Source organism: Eubalaena glacialis, chromosome 3 (genome assembly GCF_028564815.1).
Source record: "Eubalaena glacialis isolate mEubGla1 chromosome 3, mEubGla1.1.hap2.+ XY, whole genome shotgun sequence".
Classification (NCBI taxonomy): Eukaryota; Metazoa; Chordata; class Mammalia; order Artiodactyla; family Balaenidae; genus Eubalaena; species Eubalaena glacialis.
In genome coordinates this window covers 15,337,855-15,354,181 of record NC_083718.1, presented here as the reverse complement: position 1 = coordinate 15,354,181, position 16,327 = coordinate 15,337,855, and the positions used below count along the sequence as shown (strand labels likewise).

The following is a 16,327-nucleotide window of genomic DNA, read 5'->3' as shown; positions in this document are numbered from 1 at the left end:
ATGAGTAATCATAAGAGTTGATATTTTTGAGAGTTTACCAGGTACCAAGTACTTATGTTTTCACAATGAATCCTCACCAAAACGTTAGAGGTGAGTACTCATTATTTCCACTTTACCAACGAGGAAGAAGAAACTTACAAAAGTGATTTGACTTGCCCACAGCTAAAATAGCAGAGCTTCAAAATCACATAGTCTGACTGAGAATCTACACTCTTAACAACCATATGCTACCTTATAATGAGGATTAAAACTTTTAAATGCATTTGAATAGATCTGTTTTTATTTTCCTTGAGAGCAAAATTGTGTCTCTATCTCCCTTCCTCTTTCTCTTTAGCTTTCTCTTTTCCTTCCCCCCTTCCTTCCTTTCTTCCTTCCTTCCCTCCCTCCCTCCCTCCATCTCTCTCTCTTTTCCTCTCTCTCTCTCTCTCTTTCTTTTTCTTTCTTCACCAGCAAATATTTAAGCATCTATCAGGTGCTATAGGGCTGGGTATTGCAGACTACACTAGTTTTAAAGTTAAATATGACCATGCCCCTGTGAAACAATCTAGGTAGTATACAGTTAAAAAAAAAAAAAAATTCATGACTGTTATGAAAGACAAGTATGATGCTGTGTATTATGAGAGCATAAAGAGTCTTTCTTTTAAGTTGTCTGTCTCCTCTGCAAATGTGATATTTAACTGAGATGCAAAACAATGAGGAAAAGTTGAGCAGGACAAGAGTATATGTCTATACAAGAGGACATGTGTTTGAGGTGGAGCAGACCAGAGGAAATACTGATGGGAGATCAGGGAAGGATCTGTAATAAAATTTCCAGGCAGAGCAAACGGCAAATATTTAGTGTCTGAGTTAGACAAGAACATGGCATATTCAATACATTGAGATGAGTCTAATATGGCTGTAGCGTAGAGAACAAAGAGAACAGTGGTAGGTTGAAAAGTGGGGTAGAGACTAAGTAATTTAGGACCTGGGAAGGATTTGAGAGGATTTAAATTTTCCCTGAGGGCAATGGGAAAGTATTGCATAGTTGTCTTCACTTTAGTTAAAGGAAGGTTCGGAAGCATTTGCCGTTAAGCACTGTGTTGGACCTGTGAGTAATTGAGGAATAAGACTATGTCAAAGATTTTTCTCAGGTTTTCAACTTAAAACTGCTGATCTAAGACATAAATGATGCTTGCCAAATAAATGTTTAATGTTATATTATTAAAGGAGGCACAACTTTTCCCCTCTGTATCTAAGGGATAATGGGCCAAGGGCTTCCTACATCCTGGAGACCCACTCACCTTTGAGAGGAAAGTCAGGGCCTGCTGGACCAAGTGTGTCTGAGCATCACCCAGGATCCCTGCAGAAGCCCTCAAGAGGCAGACTGAGTCGTTCCTGTGTTAGGAAGTGGTAGAGCCATGAACTGGCAACTGGCAAGACCAGGGAAAGAAAGGTTTATTCCTGGTATTTTGACAGCGACCTGATAACCCCCTGGCCTGACCACTATAGGTCCTCAGGCACAAGGACCCCTGGGTGTCCCCTAGAATTGCAGCTTCTTAAGGGATGCCAAGAGGTGGGCAATGAGTAAGCAAAAAGAAATAGCATCACACCTAAGCAGATCCAGCATCCAGAGAGAAAGGGCTAAGAAGCAGCTGTTTCCAAAGGCAAGGCAGATGGCATCAGGAAAACAAAAACAGCACACTGACGTTGATTCAGTTACAGAACTGAAAATATTATTTTTCATTTGAGTCCTTTAAGTAGATTAATTAGAAGAGAGACTGCTGAGCCTCAGATTGCTAGGTCAAAATACATAACAAAAATATGAAAACATAAAGAAAGATGAAGGAAGATGCTGATATTAAGAAGAAATTCAAAAGGAGAACAAAAAACACATGCATAAAGAAGGATGGGAGAAGATAATGAAATATAAAATAGGAGAGAATATATGATTTAATAGACTTGATTATAAATTTATTGAAAGGACTCATCAAGTTCTAGTCAAGATTAAGCAAAGCTAGTTCTTCTATAGGACCTCTGTGTGCCAGCCATTATTCTAAGTGTTCTCTCTATACATAAATACACACACACACACACACACACACACACATTTAAACATCACAACAAGTCTATAAAGCAGGTACTCATTATCCCCACTTTATAGGTGAAAACCTGAGTCATGGTTAAATTAATTTTCCCAAGTTATACAGCTAATCTGTGACCAAGCTTTTCAACATGAAAGAAAAATGCTTGTTGATGTCCAGAGATTCAGTTTAAATACCATCCATGCACCATATTGGAAGGAAATATTTCAGCAAGGCTTCTAATCAGAAGGAAAAAATAAAGAATTTGAAATATAGAGGAGAAGTAGTGGTGAATAATAAACCTAAGGATATTAAGTTCAACCTAAGTATTTAATGACAAAATGACTAGAAATGTGTTTTATGTGCCAAAGAATCTTTGACATAGAAGAGACACACAGCAAAGGGGAAAAAAAGCCCTGATAATTGTTTGGTGCTAAAATTACTAAGAGTTGAAGGAGGGAGGAAAAATGAGTGACTTAAAAGTTTCTAAAGGTATCAACTTAGTAGAGGGAGCAGTAAGGGTATAGGTCATATTGGTTTCTTGTTTTCATAAAATAAATGGACAAAAATATTTGATTTTAAATGCGACAAAAGAAATTAATTACTAACAGAACGAAAATGTTCCAAGAACAATTAACAAGATAAAAAAAAGACTAAATGCTAAATTGTAAATATCAACAAAAAACATAAAAGAAAGGAAACAATCCAGTAAAATAGAGGAATATCAATGAGAAAGAAAAAAATCTGGTTCTGCTTCTTCTACCTCAACCTGTTAATATCTAGGTATATTTGAGATCAAGTCAGATGGAGAAAAACTTTAATCATATAGCCATTTATTTATAAAGCTTTAAAAGTACACAAAGTGGCTTCATGTTGATTGTCTCATTTCATTCTTGAAGTAGCCACCTGAGGTAGGTATTGTTTTTTTCCCTGCTTTAGATGAAGTGTCTTAACTAGGGTCACACAGTGATCTAGTGATAGAACTGGCACTGGATTTAGTTTATTTCATTCAATGAAACATTGTTAAAAATGTGTCATATTCCAGGCACTGTGCTAGGCAGTTATGAGTTGGAAACACAGAAATGAGAAATGAACAAAATGCCACTCCTGCCGTCCTCTCTCTAGACACTCCCCCTTCCAAGATTGGAGTACAGAGTCCTGCTGGACTTGAACAGGGCAGTGTGCCAGGGCGGCTTCACGCTGCCTCACACTTATAATACAATCGGTCACACCCTCATAAACGTCCAGCCTGGTGTCTGTGAGTGTGATTCCAGATGACCATTCACACCCCAGAGCTACATCTGTAATCATACAATGGCCACAGGTTTGTTCACAGGTTTTGAGTATTTAATAAATGTGCCCTGCCTGCCCCCCGCCCCCCGCCCACAATACACTCTAAACATATGGGGCAAAGTCTTTGCAGAATTAATCCAAAAATGATTCCACCAGAACTGAAACATGACTGCCATCTCTTTGACAGTGTTATTTCTCTTTCTAAAAGATGTGATAGCTTCAGATTCTGCAGAATAGGAAGGGGCAGAAGTTAAATAATGCTTAACTCCGCTCAGCCACATTATTGCCATTACGATCCTGAGACTGGCTGCCAGAAAACTCTCTCCATCTCATCTTTTTCATCCCCTTTTCAATGATCAGATAGACAGGCTGGTGTAGACCAGAGCAGAGTTCAAGGAAGCGTTCACAAGGGCATTGCCAACCATTTCCTCCCCCTCTTCCCTCAGACAATGACCTAGAGTGCTCCTCACTGCCATTGGCTTTCCCCGCTGCCTGTCTCTGCCCTATATACCCAAATCGTAACCTGTATACAAAGTTGGTACCTGCCAGGCAAGTATTAATGAAATTGTTATAGCCAAAGTTGGAGGAACAGGGGAATGCAGAGGGTTTAATGATGCCTTACAAGTGCATTTTTACCTGGAATAATAATATCCCTCTACAAAGCAAAAGTTACCTGCATTTTCAGGAAAGTGATAATTAATTTATACAAAAGAAAGTACGGCATTGGTTGAGCCGGACTGCCTTAAGATACATTTGAGAAAATGTGATCAGATGTATCACACTGAGTGCTTGTGATGCTGTCTATACATGAGTCCATGAGCTCAAGCTAGCCGGGACTGGTCCTTCCTCACCACGAAGGAATTTATCCAGGTTAACTGGACATATTGCTAACTTTTAAATGAAAGCCCCGCATATTATCAGACAAAGAATTGTTGAAACTGAGGAATGGAGAATATTTGGAATATTCTTCCATTTCTTTCTCTTTTGGGGTAGGAATATGAACACAGCTTTTTTTTTCTCTTTTTTTTTTTTATTGAAGTAGAGTTGATTTACAATGTTGTGTTAGTTTCTGCTGTACAGCAAAGTGACTCAGTTATACATATATATATTCTTTTTCATATTCTTTTCCATTATGGTTTACCACAGGATATTGAATATAGTTCCCTGTGCTATACAGTAGGACCTTGTTGTTTATCCATCCTATATATAATAGTTTGCATCTACTAATCCCAAACTCCCAATCCTTCCCTCCCCAACCCCTCACCCCTTTGGCAACCACAAGTCTGTACTCTGTGTCATGAATACAACTTCTTGAACAAAGTTAGAGCTACCCCAAGTTTAAAGAAGCTTAGGAGTTTGTTATATACGTCCCCCATTGACATTTCAAAGTATTTATATTTTAAATAACTTAGGTACCACTTTAAGCCAGTTTTCTTTCCTTTTTTCTTTAAAGGATACAAGATTATCTAATGAACACCTTATTGTACTCATCAGACAAGTAGTTATTTGCTCTTTGTGTCTTTCTTATCTGAGTGTACAATCCAGTGAGGGCAGGTCTGTCTATTAGTCCCCAGATACATCCTTGAGGCTCAGTACAGTCCTTGGAACATAGTAGATATACTCATAAATAAATAAAGGACTGTTGACTGTTTGGTTGACTGAGTGGCTTGATAGCTATTGGTAAAATAGTACTCATAATTGCAGAAATTACCCATTTTCTAGGATAAAATTTCCAGTTCTTTAATGATAATTTAACAATTTTAGTTATTTGTTTTCATTTGTCAGTTAGATACTTTGACTTATACCGATAGTTATTTTCAAATTACTGTTCCTGAATCCATTCAAAATAATTAAATTTTGAGTTGTGGAAAGAGCATTTTGTAGGAATTTAAAGTTACTCTCTAACACGTAGTTTCAAAATAACTGAAGTCATTGTGTACTTTGTTCTTTGTAAAATATCTTAATAATCTTAAGTAACGAATTCTTTACATAACAATATAATTCTACATAGAGGCATAAAAACTTATTTGGCATTCCTTCCAACTATCCGATTCATTCTATGAAAAAATATTTGGGGGAAAGGGGGAAGATTCTTCATAATATTTAAAACAGGACATATGTTTGCCTATTATAAACTGAACACTTAGAATTATTGTTAAGAATCAGTAAAGTTACTCCATTTTTTAATTGCTGTATTTTTTTGTTCTAACAATTAGCTAGAGTCTTCCTATTTTCATTAGATTAATTTCAATTTGGAAATACTTGATCAGATGGTATTTTATTGACCAGTAATGGCTCGTGGTTCTCATTTAAGTGTTTTATGTTCAGTGACATTAACAGGAAATTCACATAACATTCTGACTTCACTTAGGGAAATGGTGAGAGTGAAAGCCTTCAAAAAAATTCCGAATAACATCTATTTAACATGTCTGATATTTTCCAGACGGAAAAAACAAACTGCATCATATGACATCAGAATTGATCACAGAATTATTCTCTTAACATTGGTGAGGTAAAATAATCTTGAAATGATCATCAAAGAATAATACACTAAGTTCCTCTAAGTATGAAGAAAATTTGGCATACTGAGGCTGTGTGTTATGTACTTGAATGTGTCTCCAGTCAATGTGATTTCTGATGTAGAGAACTATTAATGCTTCAGACTGTCGCCAAACATGATATGAAGGACCACTTACTCAGACACCTGATCTTTAGAATGCAGCATCGTTTGTAACAATTTTAACGCTAACTAAGTACACTTTGATGAGACAGCATTTAATAAAATGCTCATTAATTTCATCATTAGCAAGGGTATGCTAAGAAGTAAGCCAGTTTCTTATGTCACGCCCAATTAGCATCCCATGCTAGTAATCCCATTAGTATTGTTGAATTCACTAATGGAAAAACTAATGGGCATGCTACCAGGGCACATTAATTGGGCACGACACCAGTTCTGCTTTTAATTATTAAACTACGATAATGAAATGTGTGTTTGTAAAATATTAAAATGTTGAAATAGGGTTGAGGAAAATAAAAGAATATGTAGAGGAAAGAGATAGAAGGAAAGTCAGCCTACAAAGATTCGAGGACTTACCAAAATGGTCATCTTTCTAGCTGATCGAGTTGCCTGTAAAAGTTGGGATATTGTCCACGTGAAAAGCAACCCACTCCTACTCATGGGAAATTAAAAGCTCTGTTTTGGTAATATGAAATTCTGTATGTCATACATGTTGTCATGCTCTGTATGAGGCCTGACAGGAGCCAATTAAATGCATAGAATGGACATGGTATACTGCTGAAGCTATTTTAGGGAAATATAAACAGAAATGTTTTACTGAAGATGGTGTGATTAACGTTGCAATTTTTGTGACATAAATCTTCACCATATTACATCAGATAATTATCAGTTTTATCTTTTTTGAAAAACAGTATGCCAAGATTATTAGAATTTGGTGAAACATTCCAAGTAATTTAAAAATATATTTTGTAATATTTTACTGAATCTTATTTTTAGCTTTTAAAAAATTTTTATTGATTGAAGTCAAGTATTGCTAAAGAGATCTACTTTATTAAGAAAGAAAGAAAAAAATTGTTTTCATTTAGAAGGTTTAGAGTAATTTTCTGGTTGTTTTTTCTTTAACCATAGTAGTAAATGATGATGGTGACAAAGTTGAAATATCGTTTACTTAGTCTTAAGTGTTCACTAACATTAAAAGAGTACGATTGTGCTAACCAGACTATACATAGCTCTAAAGTGTTAAGATGAAATGTTTCTCTTCTACTTTTCTTTGTTTCCTTATCCTCACCTCCTTTTAACTAATATCTGTTCTTAATATCTGCCATTTCCTAGTCTTATCCACTTAGGAACTCATTTTTAACTATGCTATTACCTTAGGCAAAAGTATAAATGCTAGAATTTAGACTACAAAGCATTGAGTATTAAGTTTAACCGCTATACTTATGTTCAAGGCATTAGTAACTGACTAATTTTTAATGTGAATCTTATTCCTTCTTGCTATACGTAATGTAGTGAAGGTAAAAGAAAATAACTTGCCAGACATTTCCTTATCTTTAGAACAATATTATTTGAATAGTATTTTATTAGTTTTAAATTCTTCTCTTTTTTATATTTCTGCCCCCAAATTTAAAATATTAGAATAGAAAATTCATTACCTTTCTGATGAGTATAGTTACTCAAAATCCAAGGGTACTTGTAAGAGATTTTTATTCCATAGAGAAGTTCTTTTCATATTTGAGCACTGAGGTGACACAGAAGTACATCAGAGAAAAGCCAGAAGGATGTATCAACTTTAATTTTGAGTTCTGTTTGAAACATGTGCATGCTTGCATCTGGATCATGTTGAAATTTGCCAATTGGGTTTTAACAAATATACAAATATATATGTATGTGTATGTAACACGTATACTCACTCATTGATTTTTTTCCCTCATTCATTCCCTTAAGGGGTCTGCAGTAGAAGTTACCACAACTAATGATGATGGTAAACAATATAGTGATGGCAAATGGCATGAGATAATCGCGATTAGGCATCAAGATTTTGGCCAAATCACACTTGATGGGCAATATACAGGTAAGATCTTCTTTGACATATATAAAGGGCTCTATTGATATGCTGATGTTACCATACTCTTCTGTTGTTTATATTTGTTCATCTCTTCTTTCACCTTTATCTCCACTCAACTTCATCTAAATTGCCGTTGAGTTTGCCTTTGGGGTGCTCCTAAAATGATGAAGTCTTGGCAACTATCTTCTCATCTATGCAGGGTTTCAGTAAAGCAAAAATAAGAGTAAAGTCATCAATAGCAATTTTGTATCTTTTTCAGGTCTTTACAATTTGCAAGGGCTTTTACTTTCCTTTTACTTATGTTTTACTTATGTTCTCTCCTTATGTTCCTCTATTATGACCTCGGTTATTATATGCATTTTAGAGATGAGGAAACTAAGGCTCCAAAAGGTAAACAACTTCTTCCAATTAAGACAGTTGGTAGGCAGCGTTCTGGGACATGTATTTTTTCTTTGCAATTCTAAGTTTGTTTTTCTTTCTATCCTTCCCTATCTACCATCCCCGTGTAATTGTAAAAGTTACAGTACCTATATGATGATGCAGGCTTTTATTAATTCATTCAGAAAATATGAAATTTTAATGAGCACCTACTACTGCTCTAGGAACTCTGAAAACAAGGAGGAAAATTTACACTTTAGGTGGGAGAGGGGCAGGAAACAGAATAAATAAATATTGAACAAATATCAGGTAGTGGTACATTCTGAGAATGTGTAAAACAGGATAAGAGGAAAAGGTGTGTGTGTGTGTGTGTGTGTGTGTATTGGGGAAGGGATGTTTTGATTTTATAAAAGACTGTTAGAGAAGGCCTCTCCGATAAGGTGACATATGAGCATAGACTTAAAGGGGATAAAAGGGCAAACCAAGCAAATGTCTAGGAGAATGTTTCAAGTCAAGTGAACAGTAGGTCCTAGGGCCCTGAGGTGGGAGCATACGATATGTGCCATGTCAAGGACCAACAAGGAAGCCAATGTGGGAAAGAGAGGTTGAAGGGGCTAGTGTTACATTGTGAAATCAGAGAGGCCACTGGGGCTGTATTACACAGGGCTTTGTGAGCTTTTACTTGAAAAGAGGGAAGCCATTGGGGAATTTTGAGAGAGGGGTAACATGACATGACTTCTTTCTTTAAAAGGAACACTCTGGCTGCTCTTTTGAGGATAAGTTTTAAGGAGAACAAGGATGGAAGTGTTGACCTAAAACAAATAGATTGCCATATGTTTTTCCAGCAAAGATGGGTTTATTCGGGATCAGTAGAAGGCTGCAATTCGGGGTCTGCAACCATGGTGAGCCACTTGTAAGTCCCCACACAGCAACGGAAGGAGAATGCTTTTATGGAGGGCAAAAGGAAGTTGGGAGGGCTGTAGTAAACAAACAGTCCATGGCTTTTCATTGGCTGAGTGCTTGCCAGGAAAGAGGAGGAGTCTTTCTTCTTCCTGTTGGGCTCTGCTGTCACCACAGGGCATGAGAGCTCCTTCTGGTCTCCCAAATCTATTTAATTGAGGTTTCTGTTTATTAATTTTTTATATGTCCCCCTTTTGATCATGATCTTTCTCTCAGAGCATCACTAATCAAGAGTCAGCTTTTCTAGTTTCAATGGCTTTTCGTCCTTCAGTGCCAGGAAGGAGCTTTCCTGTGTGTGGGGTCTCATATCAGAAGGGAATGCACAGATTGGAAACCTACTGAGGTCATATTCGAGTAACAAGGGAAGGTAGAAGGGAGAACTCTCAGACACTTTCTGTCTAAATTCCATATGTTATCAAGATCATAGACATTGGAGATCATCTGAAGCATTATGTCATTGTCAAAGGTTTGGCAATAAACTTCCTAAAGACCTGGTCCAAATATCTTCAGAAAGCTGCCTCATCAGGTGTTGTCTACTACAGTTCTGGGAAATATTTACTTTCAGGTCACCAGACTTTTTGAGGTCCCTTCAGAATTTGGTGCTTTCTTTAGGCGTGTCACGTGAGTCCGAGAATCTATTCCTTGGACTTTGGCGGCAGAAGGGTTGGTTAGCAATACCTGATAGGGGCCTCTCCAATAAGGTTGAAGAAAGTTCTTCTGGAGGTGTCTTTTCCAGTAGATAAAATCTTCAGGTTGCAAGGTGTGATGCTTAAGGTCTTTGTCTCCTGAGAATGCACTGTAAAAAGATTGCTCTACCAAAACATGGTTATTTTTAATAGGAGCAATTTGGCCCTTGTGTTATTGGAGTATCTCTCCTCTTTTCAGTTGTAGGTCAAAAAAATCAGTAACCAAGTGTGTTGGGTGCCCTGTGACTGTTTCAATGGGTGAGAATTTTTGAGTTACAAAAAGTGTGGATCTGAGATTTAGAGGGACCAATAGCAATGCTTTGGGCCAAGGTATTTGTATGACCTCTACGAATTTTGCCAGTTGAGTCTTAATAATGCCATTACTGTGATCGACTAAATCAGAGGACTGATGCCACAGACTTGTTGAAGTACCTGGCCAGTAAAACAGGTTCCTCAATCACAATGAAGTCTATCTGTATCAAAGTGTAGCCCTTGTTCTGATACCAGATGCCCTAAATATCAAACCTGGGTTTGGGCAAATTTTTGCCCAAAACTACAATTTTTTCCTTGGCAATCTTATGTCCCTTTAAGGCTAAAAGCTTTAGAAAGTGGATGCTGTCTTCCTGTGAGTAGGCTTTAGAAGATCAAAGAAGCAAATCATTCACATATGCAACAAAGTAGACCTGTAGGGAACTTTATATCATCCAGGTCAACCTTCAGGATTTACAAGAAATAAGAAGGACTCTCGGTAAAACCCTGAGCACTACTGTCCAGGTGAATTGTTTTTCTTCCCAAGTAAAGGTAAAAAGGTGTTGGCTAGCTTCATCAAGTGGAATACTAAAGAATGCACTACATAAATCAATTACAGTAAAGAATTTGCTTCCAGTGGGAATGGATGTTAGAATGTCTGAGGATTAGGAACAACAGGGCGTCTAGGGATAACAATGTTGCTTATTGCTCAGAGGTCCTGGACAAACCTCTACCCTCAGCCCTTAGGTTTTCTCACAGGTAAAATAGCATCCTTACAGGAATTAGTACAGGCATAATGAGGTTTTGAGCCTTATAATCTTCTATTATAGGCTTTATGCCTTGAAGAGTTTCTTTACTTATAGGGTATTGATTAATTCTGGGAAGAGGTTTTGAGGGATCTATTTGAATCTTGATGGGAAGGGGTGCTCTTTGAAGTTTGCCAATATCAGTTGGAGATTTTGCCCATAAAGATGGTGGTGGCTGATTCAATAGGGACAAATGATCAGTGTTTCCAAAATCCACTCTAGAACTGTCAGAGACAGAACAAATAAAAGAGTCAAAGGGGTCATTTAATTTACCTGGTTGGTGATTTTGATGGCTACTGTCAAATTCTAGAATTATTTCCTCCTTTTGGAAGAAAGAATTTCCAGCATGATACTTCTCCAAGAACTCTCAGCCTAATAAATGGGTAGGGGCAGAGGAACTAAGGAGAAAAATACATGTGTCTCTCAAAGGGCCTAAAAGAAAGGGAATAGATTCAGAGACAAGAACCTCTTGAGATTCGTTAGAGATCCCCACTATTTGAACTGTGTTAGTACTCGGAGGCAGAGGCTGCTTTTTAGTAATGGGATGGAGCACTGAGTGTGTGACTCTGGTGTCAATTAGGACTGGAAGAGATTCAACCCCAATCTTGAGAAACATTTCTTTAAGCTGATTAAGATGGAGAATTGGGAAGAGCGCCTATAGTTCCTCAGAGCCTGTCATTGAGTAGTTGGAGGATGTTGGAAAGGTTAGTCAGAGGGCTGAAGACACTGAAAGCACTTAAATTTGTAACAGTCTCTTTTCCAATATCCTGGCTATTTTCAATAATACCAGAAACTAGGAGGATTTTAGTTTCATTTAGGAGCCTTCATTTGCTGTAGTTGAAGTTTAAGAATTTGGGCAGTCTTCCTTTTAGGTGATTCAGCTATAGTGTGAGAGAACAGTTTTGCCAGATTAATCAAAACTAGATGGGACATAGTTTTCCATTCCATCCTGGTCCTTTTTATTAGAAAGGAAAGATCCCAGTTTGGCTCATTAATAAACATGGAATTAAAAGCTACCCAGGTGGAATCAACATCTGGAGGAAGGCCAAAATTTTGTATAAAAATAATCTGAATTCAATTGTAATCGTAATGAACAGGTTCATCAGATTTTTGTGTGCAAACCTGAATTTTGTTCCAGTTGACAGTCTTTGGAAAAACCCTAGGGATTGCTCAGTGAAGTCACCTAGTGATTGCTCAAGCCTGATCATATAATAAGTTAGAGGGCTGATCTCCTGGTTGTTATCCTAGAGACCTTTCAGGATTTTCCCAATTAGCAGTTCTGATCCAATGCTGGGTCTGGCCATCACCAACAAACCTATGAATTAGCTAAAGTAAGTCAGAGAAACCAAGTTGATAAGTTTGAATGACTACATTAAATTCCTCAGCAAATCTGTGACAATCTTCAGTTACTTTGGGTATATCTTTGACTGTGGCTTGCAGTTCAGCTTTAGTCCAGGGAATATAAGAAATTAAGGGTTTACCTTCTGGAACCTCAGAAGGCTTAATTTTAAAGGGACAGGTTCTAATAAGTTCAGAGGAAAAGGGAGTGGGGAGAGTTTCAGAGAAAAGGGGAAGTTTGGTGAGAGAATTATTAGGGGGAGAACTGAGGGTCTAGACGAGGCATAGGCAGTAGAGAAGGAAAGGAGAAAGATGGTTCCAGATGAGTCTGGCCATGAGGAGCTGAGGAAGAGAGACAAGATGGTACCAGATGTCGAGCCTGAGACAGAGAAGCCGAGGAAGAAAAGCCTGAGGCATGAAGAGCCACTTTGTCTTTCTTTATCCACATGTTTGCCTCAGTTAATCTTAAAATCTCATTTTGCTGAGAGGCAATTTTAGGCTCCTGATTACATTTAGAAACCTCAACATGCCAATCAAAATAGGCATACTATTCAGTTCTGGGAATTTCTGAGCTATTGTAGTCCAATTAACTTTGAGGATTCCAAAAATTCCCCATAATGGCCATTGATATTCTAAAATGCCTTAGGTCAGTTTGGTCCATTTAGTTGGAAATGCACATGGGGAAAGACCACACTTTTTAAACATAAAATTGTCCAGAGTCCCTGTCAGCGGGGGCTCCCTCAAAATATGTAGATAACTGGGATTTCGTTACTCAGAGGTTTGTCTCCAGAGTGAAAGAATAATTTTTAAACAGCTCACAGTTCAAATCAAACTGCTCGCGACTCAAACAGCATGCAAATTAATACCAGCCAATTCTAGGGAAACAGTTTGGTCCTGTAGAAACCAGGCCCAAGGCTTTTCAGTCATTTCCAAAGAACAACCCTAATTCCAAAGGAATGGGCTGAAGGCTGAAAAACCAGCACAGTTTCAGTGAAGCAGCCTCATTCCTGAAGGAATGGGCTGATGACTTCTCAGCCAGTCTTGGTTGAAACAGTCTGATCTCAAAATTAGACTGAAGTTCCAAATGAGTACTCAGGTACAGAACAAGGCCTTAACCAGACAAAACCTTTAAGCACAACTTGCATAAAGCCTGGAGAGCTTCAAATGCAAAGAGGGTGTGAGCTCAGATCCAGGAGAAAGATTTACCTTCAAACTCCAGGGTTGGTAAGAGCAGTGAGCACAGTGGGCTTCTTTGTGGGTACCACACCTGTTTGTTCACCAGAACTGGAGCCTTCAGGGGTTTTCTCTGGTCCCCATAGGGTCCACCAAAATGTTGACCTAAAACAAATAGACTGTCAGATATTTCTCCAACAAAGATGGGTTTATTGGGGATCAGCAGAGAATCACAATTCAGGGTCTACAACCATGGCAAGCCTAGTGCAAGTCCCTCATGACAAGGGAGGGAGAACACTTTTACAGAGGGTGAACAGGAAGCCGGGAGGACTATAGTAAACGAAGTGTTCATGATTTTTCATTGGCTGAGTCCTTGCCAGGAAAGAAAAGTCTTTCTTCTTCCTGTTGGCTTTGCCTTCATTACAGGGTGTGAGAACTCTACCTTCTGGTCTCCCGACTCTATTTAATTGAGGTTTCTGCTTATTAATTCATTACAGAAGCATGGAGACCAGCAAATAGGCTTCTGCAATAATTCTAAAATAATCCAGGCAAGACATGATCGTTTCTTGAACCAGGGAAGGAATTGTGGATATAATGAGAAATCTGGATATATTGTAAATGTTAAAGAATTTGATTGAGGTAGAGCAGGGGTTGGCAAACTACCACCTGTGGGCCAAATCCAGCCCATGCCTGTTTTTATAAAGTTTTATTGGCGACAACTGCACCCATTGGTTAGGTATTGTCTATGGCTGCTTGAGGCTATATGGTCTACAAAGAGGAAAATACATACTACCTTGCTCTTTACAGAAGAGTTTTGCTAACCCCTAATGTAGAGCATGACTGCAATGTTTGGGGCCTTTAGACTGTAACTACCATAACTAAGGTGGGCAAGCTAGTGGGAGAAGCAGATTCAGAGAGAGATGTTCAGATTTCAGTTTGAACATGTTAAGTCTTAGGTACCTATGAGGCATCCAAGTGGAAATATCAAGCAGACTCCTGGATCTGAGTTCAGGGAAGAGTTCCAGACTAGAGATAAAAAAATTGGGAGTTGTCAGCTAAAGACGGTATTTAAAGCCAAGGTTCCAGATATAAGTAGGGCTAATTAGAGTTGTTTGGGCTCTGAAAAAAAAATCCCCCTTCTCCCAAAAACTGATGGAGTAAGATAAACATTTTAACAGATTTGCATTGTTATGCAACACAGTCAAGGACCCAGGCCCCTTCTGATCTTTGGCCCTGGGAGTTAGCACAGGTACCCAGCTCTCTCTTCATCCTTCTAGAGGGGATTAGGGTATCTGTGTAGGTGGAGAAAGAGGTCTGAGAACGGAGGAAGTCTGGGTCATTCCAGCATCAAGATGTTGGGGTGACTGGCATTTTTCACAGAACTAGAACAAAAAATTTCACAATTTGTATGGAGACACAAAAGACCCCGAATAGCCAAAGCAATCTTGAGAATGAAAAATGGAGCTGGAGGAATCAGGCTCCCTGACTTCAGACTATATTACAAAGCTACAGTAATCAAGACAGTTTGGTACTGGCACAAAAACAGAAATATAGATCAATGGAACAGGATAGAAACCCCAGAGATAAACCCACGCACATACGGTCACCTTATCTTCGATAAAGGAGGCAAGCATATACAGTGGAGAAAAGACAGCCTCTTCAATAAGTGGTGCTGGGAAAAGTGGACAGGTACATGTAAAAGTATGAAATTAGAACACTCCCTGACACCATACACAAAAATAAACTCAAAATGGATTAAAGACCTAAGTGTAAGGCCAGACACTATCAAACTCTTAGAGGAAAACATAGGCAGAACACTCTATGACATAAATCACAGCAAGATCCTTTTTGACCCAGCTCCTAGAGAAATGGAAATAAAAACACAAATAAACAAATGGGACCTAATGAAACTTAAAAGCTTTTGCACAGCAAAGGAAACCATAAACAGGACCAAAAGACAACCCTCAGAATGGGAGAAAATATTTGCAAATGAAGCAACTGACAAAGGATTAATCTCCAAGATTTACAAGCAACTCATGCAGCTCAATAACAAAAAAACGAACAACCCAATCCAAAAATGGGCAGAAGACCTAAATAGACATTTCTCCAAAGAAGATATACAGATTGCCAACAGACACATGAAAGAATGCTCAACATCATTAATCATTAGAGAAATGCAAATCAAAACTACAATGAGGTATCATCTCACACTGGTCAGAATGGCCATCATCAAAAAATCTAGAAACAATAAATGCTGGAGAGGGTGTGGAGAAAAGGGAACACTCTTGCACTGTTGGTGGGAATGTAAATTGATACAGCCACTATGGAGAACAGTATGGAGGTTCCTTAAAAAACTAAAAATAGAACTACCATATGACCCAGCAATCCCACTACTGGGCATATACCCTGAGAAAGCCATAATTCAGAAAGAGTCATGTACCAAAATATTCATTGCAGCTCTGTTTACAATAGCCAGGACATGGAAGCAACCTAGGTGTCCATCATCGGATGAATGGATAAAGAAGATGTGGCACATATATACAATGGAATATTACTCAGCCATAAAAAGAAATGAAATGGAGGTATTTGTAATGAGGTGGATGGAGTTAGAGTCTGTCATACAGAGTGAAGTAAGTCAGAAAGAGAAAAACAAATACAGTATGCTAACACATATATATGGAATCTAAGGAAAAAAAAAAGAAAAGGTCATGCAGAACCTAGTGGCAAGACGGGAATAAAGACACAGACCTACTAGAGAATGGACTTGAGGATATGGGGAGGGGGAGGGGTGAGATGTG

At 38.1% G+C, this 16,327-nt stretch overlaps 1 protein-coding gene across 1 annotated transcript in view; it reads left to right on the top strand.

The window, feature by feature from the left end:
• USH2A (usherin) overlaps positions 1 to 16,327 on the top strand; it is a 795,289-nt gene that overhangs the window by 303,469 nt on the left and 475,493 nt on the right. The window contains exon 22 of the mRNA XM_061185303.1: positions 7,819 to 7,945. Coding sequence (XP_061041286.1) covers positions 7,819 to 7,945 — 127 coding nt within the window. The remainder of the gene's footprint in view (positions 1 to 7,818; positions 7,946 to 16,327) is intronic.